Source organism: Anser cygnoides, chromosome 9, assembly GCF_040182565.1.
Source record: "Anser cygnoides isolate HZ-2024a breed goose chromosome 9, Taihu_goose_T2T_genome, whole genome shotgun sequence".
Classification (NCBI taxonomy): domain Eukaryota; kingdom Metazoa; phylum Chordata; class Aves; order Anseriformes; family Anatidae; genus Anser; species Anser cygnoides.
In genome coordinates this window covers 12943953-12957755 of record NC_089881.1, presented here as the reverse complement: position 1 = coordinate 12957755, position 13803 = coordinate 12943953, and the positions used below count along the sequence as shown (strand labels likewise).

The following is a 13803-nucleotide window of genomic DNA, read 5'->3' as shown; positions in this document are numbered from 1 at the left end:
GCAGGCCGGCAGCGGCTGCCTCATGGCCACCGGTGCGCACAGGAACGGGCGAGACGGAGGAAGGGCGGCCTGGCGAGGCAACAACCCCAGCCTCCCAGTCTCGGGGGAGACGAGCAGCACTAGCTGGGGCCGCTCCGGGAGTCTTCTGCGGAGAACAAAGGCATACCCCCCAGAGGCGGCGCAGGGAGGAAGAGCAGCGCCCCCCTCATCGTGGCGGCTGAGGGCGGCCCCTCCCTCCCGCCGCCCCTCCCAACATGGCGGCCCCGCCGCGCCGGCCAGGGGCAGTCCCCCGGCCGCGCCCGCAAGATGGCGGCCGGCCGCCCCGGAAGCGCTCGGCGCGCGGGGAGGCGCCCAAGATGGCGTGGTGGTGCTGGGCCCGCGCCGGCGGCCCGCGGACGCACAGGTACGGCCGGGCCGGGCCGGGGGGGGAACGGGCCTGGGGGGGGCGGCGCGGCTCCTCGGCCGACCGCCCTCCCTCTTCCCCCACAGGCTGACGGTGCTGCTGGAGCCGCGGCGGGGGTTCCGGCGGGCGCGGCCGCGGGCCGAGGAGCCCCCCGCCGCCGAGCCGCCCGCCGCTGAGGCGCGGCCCGCGCCGCCCCGCCGCAGCCTCTGCCCACCGCCGCCCGCGCGCGCCGGCCGCCCCCCGGCCCGCCGCCTCGTCAGGCCGCTGCTCTTCGCCGTGGGGGTGAGTGGCTCGGCGGGCAGGGAGGGAGCCTCCGCGGGCCTCGCCGGCGGAGGCCCCGGCCGCGGGCCGCCGCCCCGGGCTGAGGTTATCCCGCCGTTGCCCAGTTCACAGGCACCGCCTTCGGGGCCGCTGCCATCTGGCAGTACGAGGCGCTCAAGTCCCGGGTCCAGACGTATTTTGAGGAAGCTCGGGCGGACTGGTTGGACAAAATCCGGCCGCAGAAGAGGGGGGACTTCAGAAAGCAGGTACGTGTGCCAGCACCGCCCGCACGGCTCCTGTACTCTTTGCTCAGGCTTTTAACGCTGAGAGGTGACAGGTGCTCAGCAAGCTGCTCCTCGTTCTAAGCAAATTACATTACTTCGTTCTCAGCAAATTACACTCCATTTCAGGAGAAAAATGGTAGAATCAGCAATAGAAAACTAATTCACAGCATCACTGCGCAACCTACATAGGAGATAAATACCATGTTCACCCTGAAATGCGTGGAGGAGAGGTCAGGAATAGTTAGTAAATATCTAAAGGATATTCCTTTTGCTTTTTCACTATCAAAAAATTCAAATTGCCATTTCTAAGCATTCTCAAAACCAAACTTGAGCTCCCAGAGATAATAGAACTAGCTTAAATTCTGAACATTAAGCATATTTTTTTGTTGTTTAATCTTCTGGCTTCAGAAACGCATTCAGATTTTCAGCCTTTACTGTACAAACCATCATGGTTTGAGGGGCTTTTGTAATGAAAGCTGACGTTTCCATCCAGCTGCTTCGCTTTGAAATTTGGGCAGTAAGAACAACGTGACTACTGCAAGACTTGCCATACAGTTAGTTGGTATTCTGAAAGATACCGGCCGTTCAGTTTTCAGTTAAGCATATTTAAAACTAAAATAAAATGCACGTGTGTTTCAAGGTTACTGCTGTAGCATGTACTAGACCAGGTTTGTTTACTTGTTCTGGTCTGCTTTTTCAAGGGAGGTGGGGCTGAGCGTGCCGCTGGAGAAGCACAGTGTCCTGGATGGCACACAGAGGAGCTGGTTTTGTAACGCCAATTGTGTGCATTGTGGTACTTTTTTCCAAATGGGCATGCTTTCCTGCTCAGTTTATATGAAGTGCAGGTGAGATTATGACTGCCCCTGAATTATACGTCAAATAATTTTGGTTTTGTGCTTCTGTTTTCCTTCAAAACCTGAAGGGGAAGATTTGCTGACTAGCTATCTAAAAATAAAACCACCCCGTTGTTAATAGGCTTAAATTCCCAACCCCTATCTTCAGTAGGTAAGTTCTGTTTTTAGATTCAGGATCTCCAATAGACTCTGAGGGCATTCTATTATTATGTTATAGAAAAATCAGGTTAGTGTCTTTGTACTGGAGAAATTGGTAGGAGATACTGATATCTATCCTGTGCCAGAGCATTAAACAAAATGCAGTGAAGCTGTTACACAGATACCAGATCGCACACAGGTAGTTTCATAGAGCATTATTTCTTCCTGCCTCCAGCCTATAACTGAGTTTTTGACGTTGCCCCCATTGATAAGATTGGAAGGTCATGGAGCTAGCAAGAAAATATTTGTCCAAAATAATTCAGAAAGCTTAAAAAGGGAAAGCGGGGGATGGAATTTGCGTGTGGGCTGACTGCACTCAAAATAAACTTTTTCAGGGGTTTTAAACTTGAAGGAGGGCTGGGTGAGCTGGACGCAAGGGGGAATGGATTCCACATCTTGTGAGCCACCTCTGCAAAAGTGACCCTGGCACAAAAGTGGAATCTCTGAAAGGTGGGTGGTGTGATGTTAGATAGCATTAGGGTGAGGCTTAGTTGAGGCAAGGTCGATGCTATCTTTGGTAACCTTCTAAAGTAAGCATTATGGGCTATATACCTCTTCAGTACAAGCAGAGGTAACCCATGCAGTTCTGCAAAATGATAATAACCCGCCCGATTCTTTTTGAAGAAACTCTTGATCTACTCTTGGATATTAAATGAGAAGGAAGGTAGATAACTACTCTTGAGTAAGGAAATGCTGACTTAAAAAGCTAAATCTCTAAGAAAAATAACAAGTTTGAAGCCGATTTCCTTGACATATTTCAAACAAATGCTTTTCTTAAAAAGGTAGACCTTTCTGTGACTATTTCTGAAGTTACAAATACCCTACGACGGCACTGATAAATACCAATTCTGTTTCAGGTTAACAGCTGGTGGAATAACCTGACTGAGGGTCAGCGGACTGTGACAGGTTTGTGTTAGCTTACAAGTATTAGACATTCACAGGAAGAGAAATATGGCAAACAGGTACAGTATGTCAAAACAGATGGCTTTCATACCACGTTTAGGTTGTTAGGCACCAAGCATGTGTAAACTTATACCTGCACATACATGGTTTCTGCTACACTTCCTTCTCAGAATATATTTTTATATGCATCAAAAATTCCTGTGCATCTGTGTGAGATTACAGAGGATTAACTAGAATCCTGCCCCTGGAATGTTTTTTTCAGGAACTGTGGAAAAACAGAAAATACTTTTAGAAGTAACATGAGCTAGTTATGTGCTTTTTTTGTGCAATTCTGTAAGCACTGTCTTGAAAGATTAGGTAGTTGTGAGGTGTCCCTAAATTGTGTGATTTTCTCACCCAACTTCTCACCCAACAAAGGCTGGCTAGAGTTGCATACTCTGTTAAATAATATGTCTGTGTTCACCACCACAGGGAGGAATATAACATTATGCTATGTCATTTATTTTTCTACATTGTACAATAACTTGAATTACTTTTCAACATGCAGTTGGGTCACGATACAGATAAGTGTTATATTGGGTCTGGAGGGTGAAGACTCCTATTCTCTAGTCTCTAGAGCATCTCTCAACGTTTAGTGAATCTGATAAACTATCTAAATTCTAGCTGGTATATCCTGAGCCATTGGGATACTTGCCCTTGACTGCCATCACAAGATTGGGCTTACTGTACTGAAACGGTTGACGGTTCTGTGACATCTTGGTGCAGCATGCAAGGAAAATATTTCCTCTAACATAATGGAATAAGATAGAGCATCAAGAGATGTATAAAAGTTTTGGTTCTAGGACTTATACATTGCGGTTTCTCACCATTCTTAAGTTTTGTTACAAACTTCAAATAGAGAATAATTACGTGATATTTACTATTCTGTAAAGGAAGCACAATTATTTTCCCCTTAAATGTTTTTAGCTATTGTAAAATGTTGTAAATGGCTAACTGTTTCTATAATAATAGAGGAGGCACTGTAAACAAGAAACAAATTTGCATCGCTGTATATCTAGTCATGTACATTCTCTTTTAAACTAAAATAAGACCACAGTAAACATTGGAAGTAAAAAGCTGCGTGTTTGCTATCTCACAGGGATGACTATGCTTTAGCAATACCAAGTCAACTTTTTTCGCTTTATATCTAACCGATATTATTAGAATCCCTTCAAAACCAAACCTGTCCGTAAAATGGAAGGGATGTATACTGCATGTTTGTATGGTTCCCCTAGCCTTCTCCCCTCCATGTGCAGTTAAGTGCATCTGTGCAGCTGGTTGGTGGCATTTGGGAATAAGCAGCTAGAGGCAAGAAATGGACCTCTTTTAGCTGGTTCTTCCTTCTTTGGTTCTATAGTGGAACATAAGTTTGAAACCAGAGCTTGAATGTTTTCAGTGCAGATTTCCTGGATTGTCACATTTGTTATATTGTACATCAAAATAAAACGGTTGCAGTTAAATGTTCTATTTCTAAGATTTCCATTATATAAGCTGAATTCCTGTATTTCTTTTTGCTTTTTCTAAACTCCATAAAGTTTATGGTATGATTTTTTGCAAGCATACTTCTTAATGCCTGTTTACAGTAAGTATTTTGACATGTTACATTCAAAATTTGTTTATACTTTTCTCTCTTACTAGGTATTATAGCTGCAAATGTCTTCGTATTCTGTTTATGGAGGCTGCCTGGTATGCGACGGATTATGTTTACATATTTCACCTCAGATCCATCCTCTAGTAAGTCAATAGTAATTTGGGTGACTTTTCTATGTTGGTGTATAATAGAGCCTTTGATCATACCACGAAAGCTTGGGATGGTGCTTTGCTTGTGGGTGATGGAGCTGCAAGTAAGCTCAGTCATGCCCAAACACGTCATTTTGTCTAGATAGGAAACACTTTGAATGGAGAAAAAGTTAGAGGTAATGGATCCATTTTGTAGGTTTTTTGTTTGTCTGATTGTTTTTTTTAAGTCAAAGAAGAAACCACCACCAGTACTTTTCTAAATACTCTAATATCAGAACTGTTGCCTGCTGCCTGGCCTCTTAATGCATTCAGTGGGATGCAGTTCCTGCCTTCCTAAAGATGAAGAGGCACTTCTGTTAGCGATATCAACACCAGCTGCTTTCCTGGACAGAACACTAATCATCCCAGTCTTCATAAAACATTAGTCTGTATGCTGTGTACAGGCACCTTGTTTCAAACTTTGGGTGGTCTTGTGTTTCCCCCTCCTGCCAAACAAACAAACTTGGCTTTCACTGTGTGTGAAATATTTTGAAGAGGTTAACTTAGGGAAGTAATTTACTAAAGTAAGTTACTAGTATTTAATAGCAGAACAATTAGCTTTCATTTCCACAGTAGAGAAAAGAATTAAAAGAATGAGACAAATGTGCATGAGGAAAGTTGTTTCTGCGGAAACGGAAACTCAACCAATTCCCCACACTCCAAAGCTAAAGCTAGCTATTATGCAAAGCAGTCATCCCAAACTCTCCTGCTTAAATAATGTTGACCTTTAAACCTGCTAATTGGCTTTTTTTTTTTTTTACATTTTCAAGGCTGCTGTTGCACAAAGAACTAGTTTTTTTTAAGAAAGTTTTCCTTTCTGAATCAGTCTCCCTAGTAAAATCATTTTATATAGTTTTTCCTATTAATATAATAAAAACTATCCCCGTGTACATTTATCCGAATCTTTCTTTCCAAAGCATAGAACAAGTGGTTTTAGATTCACGTTTTATGTGAAACGTTTCCTAGTAGGTAATTTAAACTTTCTAAAGTAGCTGTTCATACAGCTTGCATATTTTTGGGGTGTATGTTCTATTTTTCAAGAGGTATTGCATGGAATTTGAAGTTTGTTACATTTTTGGGTTTATTACATAGTTTGTATTTGAGGATTCTAAGTACAGTTAGCTTATAGTATCTCTTAACGAATATCTAGTCTGCATGACATGTTCAAGTTAAACACTGACTTTTTTCATTAATTTTTCTCTCTTGTAGGAGCCTTGTGTTCTCCAATGCTGCTCTCTACATTTAGTCACTTCTCTCTTTTCCACATGGCAGCAAATATGTATGTTTTATGGAGTTTTTCCAGCAGCATTGTCTCTCTTCTGGGATGTGAGCAGTTCATTGCAGTGTATCTTTCTGCTGGTAATGTGAAATACATATATTTGCAACATTTAAAAATATATATTCATGCAAATAAAGTGTACACGGTTAATAAGCATATGATGACAGATAGCAATTATTCAGCCCCACAAACTGCTCTATACTAACTGCAGTGCTTATTTGCTGTCACATGGAAGTCTGATGGCTTTAGGGTACTGGACTTCAAAATACCACAAAAATACAAGTATCTGGTTTTCAGTCATGCTTAGTTGCTGTACTGGGTTTGGCTGGGATGGAGTTAACTTTCCCTGTAGCAACCCATACAGTGCTGTGCTCTGCACTTGTAGCTAGAACAGCACTGGTATTATACCAGTGTTGTCTCCTGCTGAGCAGTGCTGGCACAGCATCAGGACTCCCTCTAATCCCCCAGAGCCAGCAGGCTGGGGGTGGGCAAGAGGGGAGGAAGCAACATCACCAGGGCAGCTGACCTAAACCAACCAAAGGGATATTCCATACCATATGATGTCACAGTCAGTAATAAAAGGTGGAAAAAGGAAGAAGAGAGGAGGGGTGGGCTCTCATGAAAACGTCTGTCCTCCCAAACAGTGGCTATGTGCATTGAGGCCCTGCTTCAAGGATGTGGTCAAGCATCACTCACTGGTGGGAAGCAGAGAGTAATTTCTTTCCTCTGCACTTCCATACGGCCTTTACTTGTTTTTTCCCCTTTTCCCTTTAGTATTATTATTAAATTAATACTTATTTTCCATAATAATTATTTTTCCTTTAATTAAATTATCCTTATCTCAACCTGTGAGATTTTTTTTCCTTTTCTTCTTTCCTTCCTCTTCTGAGGAGGGAGAGTGAGAGCGCGGTTGTGGTGGAGTTCAGGTGCCTAGCAAGGTAAAACCACCACAGTCACCAAAACAAAATAGCTCTTAGAGCAGACTCATGGGAATTTCCTATGAAAAGCTTACAGTTTTTTGTATTTTTTTTTTTTAATTTGAATAAAGCCCCTGCATTAGCTTCTTTAGAATGTGCCAATGACGTTGTTTAGTTTTCTGATGCTTGCCTGCATTGCAGATATCGTTTCTAATTGTCACTTTACCTTTCTAGGTGTTGTCTCTACTTTTGTCAGTTATGTTGCTAAAATGGCCACTGGAAAGTTTGAACCATCCCTTGGAGCTGTGAGTATCTAGAATATAAGAGACACTATATAGTTTCTAATGTTATTTTCATAGCCTGCTGTCTTCTTTTACCTGTCTAAAAGAATATATTCTGGATGATAGAAATGAGGAAGGGTTACTGAAACCAAGCAATCTAGCAGTTACTCTTGTGCAAGAACTTGGCTATTCTTCAAATATTTCAACTCTTGCAGTGACAGCCCAGAACTATATGTTTCTATATGTTGTAGTTGGTTGTAAATGAGTACTTAATGAGCAGGACCTCTTGTCACTGAGCAGATAGTTCAGTTCTACAACTTATTTCAAAGCTGTTATTACATAATTGTGTATAATTGTCTTCTCTAACTGAAAACACTACTTTTGAAAGAAATATGTAACCAGTCAGAATCAGCATGGGATGCTAGTGAAAGCTATAGGAAATACTGTGCAGAAAGCAGCACTGCTGCCCGAAGTCTTACTATATGAAAGGTACGAGGTAAGTCGAGGATGTGCTATGGTTGTCTGTTCTTTACAAGTATTTTTAGTACTATGTTTTAAAACACTGAACTTGCTATAAATTTTAAGTGAACCTAGCCATTTGCCAAGTTTTACAGCCTTCTTCTTTTACTAAACTTTTAGCTTTTAACAAAGGTTCTTGTTTTTCAATGGGAATGAAAAATGTTATGGGAAGTCCCTAAGTTAGAGTTTTGTTAATGCTGTCTTATTTTCCCTTTATGAATAAATTATATCTGGAGCAAGTTACTTTCCATTAGTTTTACTGATTTGAACTTACTGAAGTTGACACATGTTGCATTAGTTTATGGTATTCACAGCCTTTTCATTGAGAATTTTCATGGGATACAAAAGCCTGCAGTCACTTCAGTACAGACCAGGGATTTGTTGTTTCATTGACAAGAGATTTCTTGTTCCTGTCCCTCTTACTTTCCATGTTTTGTTTGGCACAAGCTTCAGACAGAATCCCTTCTTCTGAAGTGTTTGGGTCTGATTTAATGCATATACAGACTTCTATAAAGCTTGCTACAAAAAGCACATTAACGTTAGATATCTTAAGAACAGGAGGTTTTTTTTTCTTGATTATTGGAGGCTAGGTAAGAGCATGAGGTTCTTCCCAGTATTTGTAGTTCTAGATATTGACATTAAAATCTTATTTTTGTTCTCAACATTGCTGTGATACTTCATGACATATCACAGGGCTGTGTTAGAAAAATAATGAAAGCCAAAAGGAAAAAGGCTCACATTCAGAAAAATATTTTTTTCCCTTATGTAATATCTCAGCTTACTTCTATATATTTTAATGTTTTTACAGTCAGGAGCTATAATGACTGTCCTTGCAGCTGTATGTACAAAGATGCCAGAAGCAAAACTAGCCATCATATTTCTTCCAATGTTCACATTTACAGCAGGAAGTGTAAGTACCTTTGAACTTCAAAAGAAATCCTACACTTAAAACGTTTTTCTGTGTACCTATCCCTTATCTTAAGGCATGTCCTTTTCATTTGTGTTTCTAAGCTGTTAAATCTACTTTGAAAAAGACTACAAGGTCATGGAAGACCTGGAGACTGATTCTGAGTTAATGCAGCCTGGCAGAGTCACTTACACAAGTGTGCAGTGGATTCAGAATTATCCTAAATTTCATCCTCCATGGGTGTGTTGCAAATCTGATACTAAGAGGTGAAGGAAATTGGGAGTTCTTCTGTCTGAGGACTGTGTGCACACAAACTGTTCAGATATTAGAAAGACATAAGTCTTTCTGAAGGGCAATATTTTGTATAGCAATAGTGGTTACAGACTAGTATCTAGATTCTCTTTTTGAAGAAAGATTGGTCAAGACTGAGAAAAGAGTTTTGCTTCTCAAAGGAAATAACATTTTAGCCCTGGAAGAACACCTCCTGTTGATACTTCCAAGAACATTCTTGGGTTAGAAATAAACTGCTTAGACTTCCCTTTATGTGTACTACTAGCAGTCCATTTTTCATTAAATGCTTTGAGATGCGTTCATACATATACCATTTAAGAAAAGCTTCTCATGTATGTTTTGACTTGCTTGAATAAGTTAATTGCCTGTGGTCCACCACTTAACAGTTGCTTTCCTATGTTACCTAAGGTGGTTAATCTTTGCCGTCATAAGATGATGCGGTTTAATATATTTTTGTAAATACAGCTTACAGATGTCAACAACGTTCTCAAATATAGCCTTCATGTTTTTCTTGCCCTTCTGTTTGAGTGGATATGTTGTGTTGTTTTGTTAGTTGGTTGGTTTTTTTTTTTTTGCATGCTAACCTTCAATTGCATCTTTCCTGAAAAGAAACCAGGGTGAAAATACTGTCAGAGCCGCAGTAGCATTGCCATGAGGAAGCACTCGTTACAACAGTAAATAAAGAACAACATTGGCTATTATGGTGTAAATCTCAGAATATTTTCTGATATAGCCTTTAAATGCTAGAAGTTCTTAGTAATTTCTAAACTTCATGTACTCCTGTAGCCTACCTCATGTATACTGTAATGGGCTTTTCAAAGAAAAAAGCCAATATAGCAACATAGCTGCTATTTTAACACCTATGCTCAAGGAAAGAAATCCTACTTAAAGTAACACTTCATCCTGACATTACTTCTGTCAGTCTCTTGAAATGATGCATTTAGTAAAATGTTGCATAATTACAACTATGGTGGTTTGTCTCTCCTGAGAATGTTAAACTATTGCTCATGTTTCTTGCCATGGATTGTTCACTGTCATCCTGATTTTCTTCATTCTAACAGATGGATCACTTAGGAAAGTGTGATGATCAATAGCTATCAGAGGGGAAGACAGGGATGCTGCCCCACATTGTTCTGTCCAGTAGAGGGTTGTGTCATTCAGCTATGTCAGAATTAGTGAATGAGAATACTACAGTTTCGTATTTTATGGTATCTTTTATGACTGTACTTCTTCCCAGGTAGTTTTCTCTTTTTTTTTCTGACCTAAGTTTAGAAAATATGCTGATGTAAATTTAAAATATATGTAATTGTAGAAATAAAGCTTTGAACAAATAGATTATTTGAGAAGACAATGTTCCTCTCCAGCATTATTCTATGGTTGCTCATGACTGTATTTTGGCAGCACAGTACAGCTATCAGACTGAGTCCATTTTTAAAATAGTTTTTTTACAGCGTTTGCACTGATAAAAAGTTTAAGGGATGCTTTTTGATCCAAATGTTTGCTGTATATAAAGCTTTGTTACCAGTGTTCATTATATACTGTGGCTGATCCTATCTGTTGCATGTTCTCTTCCTTTCCAGGCTTTAAAAGCCATAATTGCATTTGACACTGCAGGGCTTGCTCTAGGCTGGAGATTTTTTGACCATGCTGCACATCTAGGGGGAGCTCTATTTGGAATGTAAGTCTGGTTTATATTTAAACTCCTCCTATTCACTTTCTGAATATTCGCAAATTCGCTTTCTTCCTGCACTTCCCTGACATAGTCTTCTCTTTGAATTTTGTGGGGTTTGGAAAGTTAAGTTGTCTTGAATAGCACTGAAGACAACTAGCCATTATTCTTGCAATGCCATAAAATTGCGTGGAAAGTACTGTTAACAGATTCCTAGAACTGAAAGGTGCTGAGCTGTCTTGAAATGACAGGTTAAACGTTTGATTGTCCTGTTACTGTAACCTGGACTGTCTTTCTCAGTCCTGCTCTCTCCCCAGAACATTGAAGAGAGTCGCAAGACAGAATAGTTTCTCACAAAACACGGCATGGACAAATTAAAACATCTCTTGAGTTGAACAGCTAACAAAATTCTCATGTATGAATGTTTATTTCTAATTACCAGTTTAGAAAGAGCTGAATGAGAATGAGCTGAGGCCAAGTTCTTCAAACAGCCTCCACTGTTGTTTATCAGTCTTGCTGCTTTCATCTTTTTGTGGAGCCTAATTGAGAAGAACTACTAGAAACTAGTTTCTAGCAAACAGTTCTGCATTGTTCATGTTTGAACTGTATTACCTAATGGGTTTTTCCCCTTTTCACACCGACTGTTGTCTTAACTTGCACACTTACTGCTAAGAGCATTTTTAAACATAGGTTAAAAGCCTACCCGAATTTTAACTAGGACAGGTAAAAAATGAATTTAAAGCTCGATGCAGAAGTGTGCCCAGTGAGTTTATTCTGCAGCAACCTTATCAAGGAACTTAGGATCCTTTTGAAATTTGCAGAATGTTGTTCCTTTGATCTTTTCATGAGATCAGACTGCACAGTGATTAACAATGTTTGTTCACGCAGTGTGATTAGTCTGGAAGATGTATTCTAGAAGTTGAAGAGTACTAATTTTGGTCTCCAGACTGGTTTGTCTTTTCTTGCTGTTTCTTTACTTTAGTGTAAATTTTGCTCTGCACAGCCTATTCTCCACCCTTTCTCTGGCATCACAGAGGCAGTTGATGTAGACTTGCCAATTTGTAGCTACTTTCTGCCTTGATGCAGCTATATCAGCTTCTTATTGTAATACGGACTTGTATATTATTAAAATAAGATAGCAGATGCAGTAAAGACAAGTTTTACAAGTAACTTTCTTTCATATATGTGTGCATATATATTCTCCTCAGTGATCATTTTGGCCATTTCATCCTTAAACAGGGCCTCTAGCTCACAGGTTGAACCACGTGTTTTCTATACGTTGCTTCACAGACAATTGTCCATTTCAGAAAGCCACTATATGACCTACTGGAATGGCCTGACAGTTCTAGATAAGCTAGTGGCTCATACAAAAGTACTTACTGACGGCTTGTGGGAGAACCTTCAACGTATTTTTATATAATTGCTTCCCCTTCCACTTCTCCCTCTCCTGTCCTCCATAACCTCCCTTGCTTAATCACTTACATTTATACAAAACTACATGAAAATCAGTATAAGTTGTTTCAGAACACTTCAATAGATTAATTTTTCATTGAGTTGTTTATAGCGGAAAATTCACTTTAAAGGAGTGTGGCTGTTTATGGGGGAGTTCCTGTTGTGTTTATGTACAAGAAAAATACCTGATGGTAGTAGTAAGGATTAGCACAAGCAACTGTACTGTTTTAACAGTGTTAAATGGAAGTAGGTTTTGTATCTTTTTAAATAGAATCCATGAGAGCGTGAAATTGGAAGGTGTTCATGCCTTTAATTCTCAGGACTGAGACAGGCAAGAACATAGAAGTTAAATGGAGTCAAGAGAACTGGTAGCTTAGCTAACATCGCTACTTTCCAAGAACGTTACTTGTGCCTCAGTTTAATCTTGTCTAGTATTACAAGCATCTAGCTGCCTTTATAGTGATCAGTCTGTTCCTCAGATGCTGAGAAAAGTTGCAGTTAAATTTTTAACTAGTACTTTCTTTCTCAGGTGGTATGTGACTTACGGTCACGAGCTCATATGGAAAAACAGAGAACCTCTCGTGAAAGCTTGGCATGAAATGAGGACAAAGAACACGGGAAAAGGAGGTGGAAGATCTAATTAATCCTAATCCTAGAGGTTCCTTGTGCTGAAGTGGTATATTACTTGAAGACGTGGGATTGAATTGGTTTTGAAGGTTGTTTTTTCTTGCTACTCCACATTAGAAACCTCGGCTCCTTAGAGGCCTAACATAAACTACAATTACAAAAATGCATACCAATAGAAAATGAACTCTGACAAAGGTGGAACGATAAAGATTTTTATCCTATTTCCCTGCAGTAGCAGCCTGTGTTACATTTTTTAAAAGATGCACAAAGCTTTCCAATAAAGTTGTCAACAAACTGTAAGTTTAGTATAGTTGGCTAATACTTAGGAAGGTACCTATTTGAAAAATTGAGGGAATTAACAGATCCCTATCCCCTAGCGTTCACCAGTCAGCACTGGGTGCTTTTCTAGATTTAGACATAGCCTACTTGGACTCAGCATAATGCTACTATGATGAAGTTCAGTGGTCTTTATTGTCGAAAAGATTGGGTTAGTTAAGACAATGGTCTCTTCTGATCTAAACTTGAAATACATGCAGCAATACTGTCAGGTTTGTACAGGTAGACATCCTGGTTAATGGTCCAGTTTTATTCATCAGCTTATTCAATGTCTTAATGTCTGTCTGCTTCCAAAATGCTGTCGTATCTTGTTACACTTTACTAACAAGATATGTTTAACTCTTTCATAATTATGTGAGTGGAAGAATTTCCTACACTGGGGTTTTAGACATTTTACCTTAAGTTATACTGCTTTCTCTCTCTTCTACTGCATTAATCTTTAAGTTGTGCTCTCTCGGTAGATTCCTTTAAGGTTTTTTGTAAGAATTTCAGAACAGTAACATTTGATTCAGAATCTGCTGTTAAAAAAGAAATAAGCAGCTTCAACAAAAATGGAAGAGGCTGAGATCAGTAATATTGTAACCAGAAGCAACTGCTAAAGTAAGATTGACCACAGTACTGTGGCCAATGTTCCTAATTACACAAATAAAAACACAAGTTGAATCTTGGGTCTGCTACTACTGTGTGCCTGTCCCTTGCAAGAGGCTGAGGAGTCTGCCCAGATACAAACTAGGGGAAACAAACCCTTAACTCCATGCTGTAGGTTAGATTAGTCATTCCAAATGGACTGACCTGCTGAGGAAC

The 13803-nt window shown here is 40.3% G+C and overlaps 1 protein-coding gene across 3 annotated transcripts; it reads left to right on the top strand.

Moving 5' to 3' along the window:
* Window positions 1-239: 239 nt before the first annotated feature.
* On the top strand, window positions 240-12963 carry PARL (presenilin associated rhomboid like). Of its 3 annotated transcripts, none has more exons than XR_010833634.1 (10): window positions 240-403; window positions 490-685; window positions 790-930; window positions 2858-2906; window positions 4581-4676; window positions 5931-6080; window positions 7152-7222; window positions 8526-8627; window positions 8729-10152; window positions 10496-10593. XR_010833634.1 is itself a non-coding variant. In XM_067002591.1 (10 exons), exons 1-10 carry the CDS (start codon window positions 255-257, stop codon window positions 12678-12680), a joined length of 1167 nt encoding a protein of 388 aa, XP_066858692.1. In that variant the 5' UTR covers window positions 240-254; the 3' UTR covers window positions 12681-12963. The 3 variants fall into 3 exon arrangements, 2 of the variants coding, with proteins under 2 accessions (XP_066858692.1, XP_066858693.1); XM_067002591.1 differs by lacking the exon at window positions 8729-10152 and adding an exon at window positions 12566-12963; XM_067002592.1 differs by lacking the exons at window positions 8526-8627; window positions 8729-10152; window positions 10496-10593 and adding an exon at window positions 7587-8514 and having other exon boundaries at window positions 255-403.
* Window positions 12964-13803: the final 840 nt, after the last annotated feature.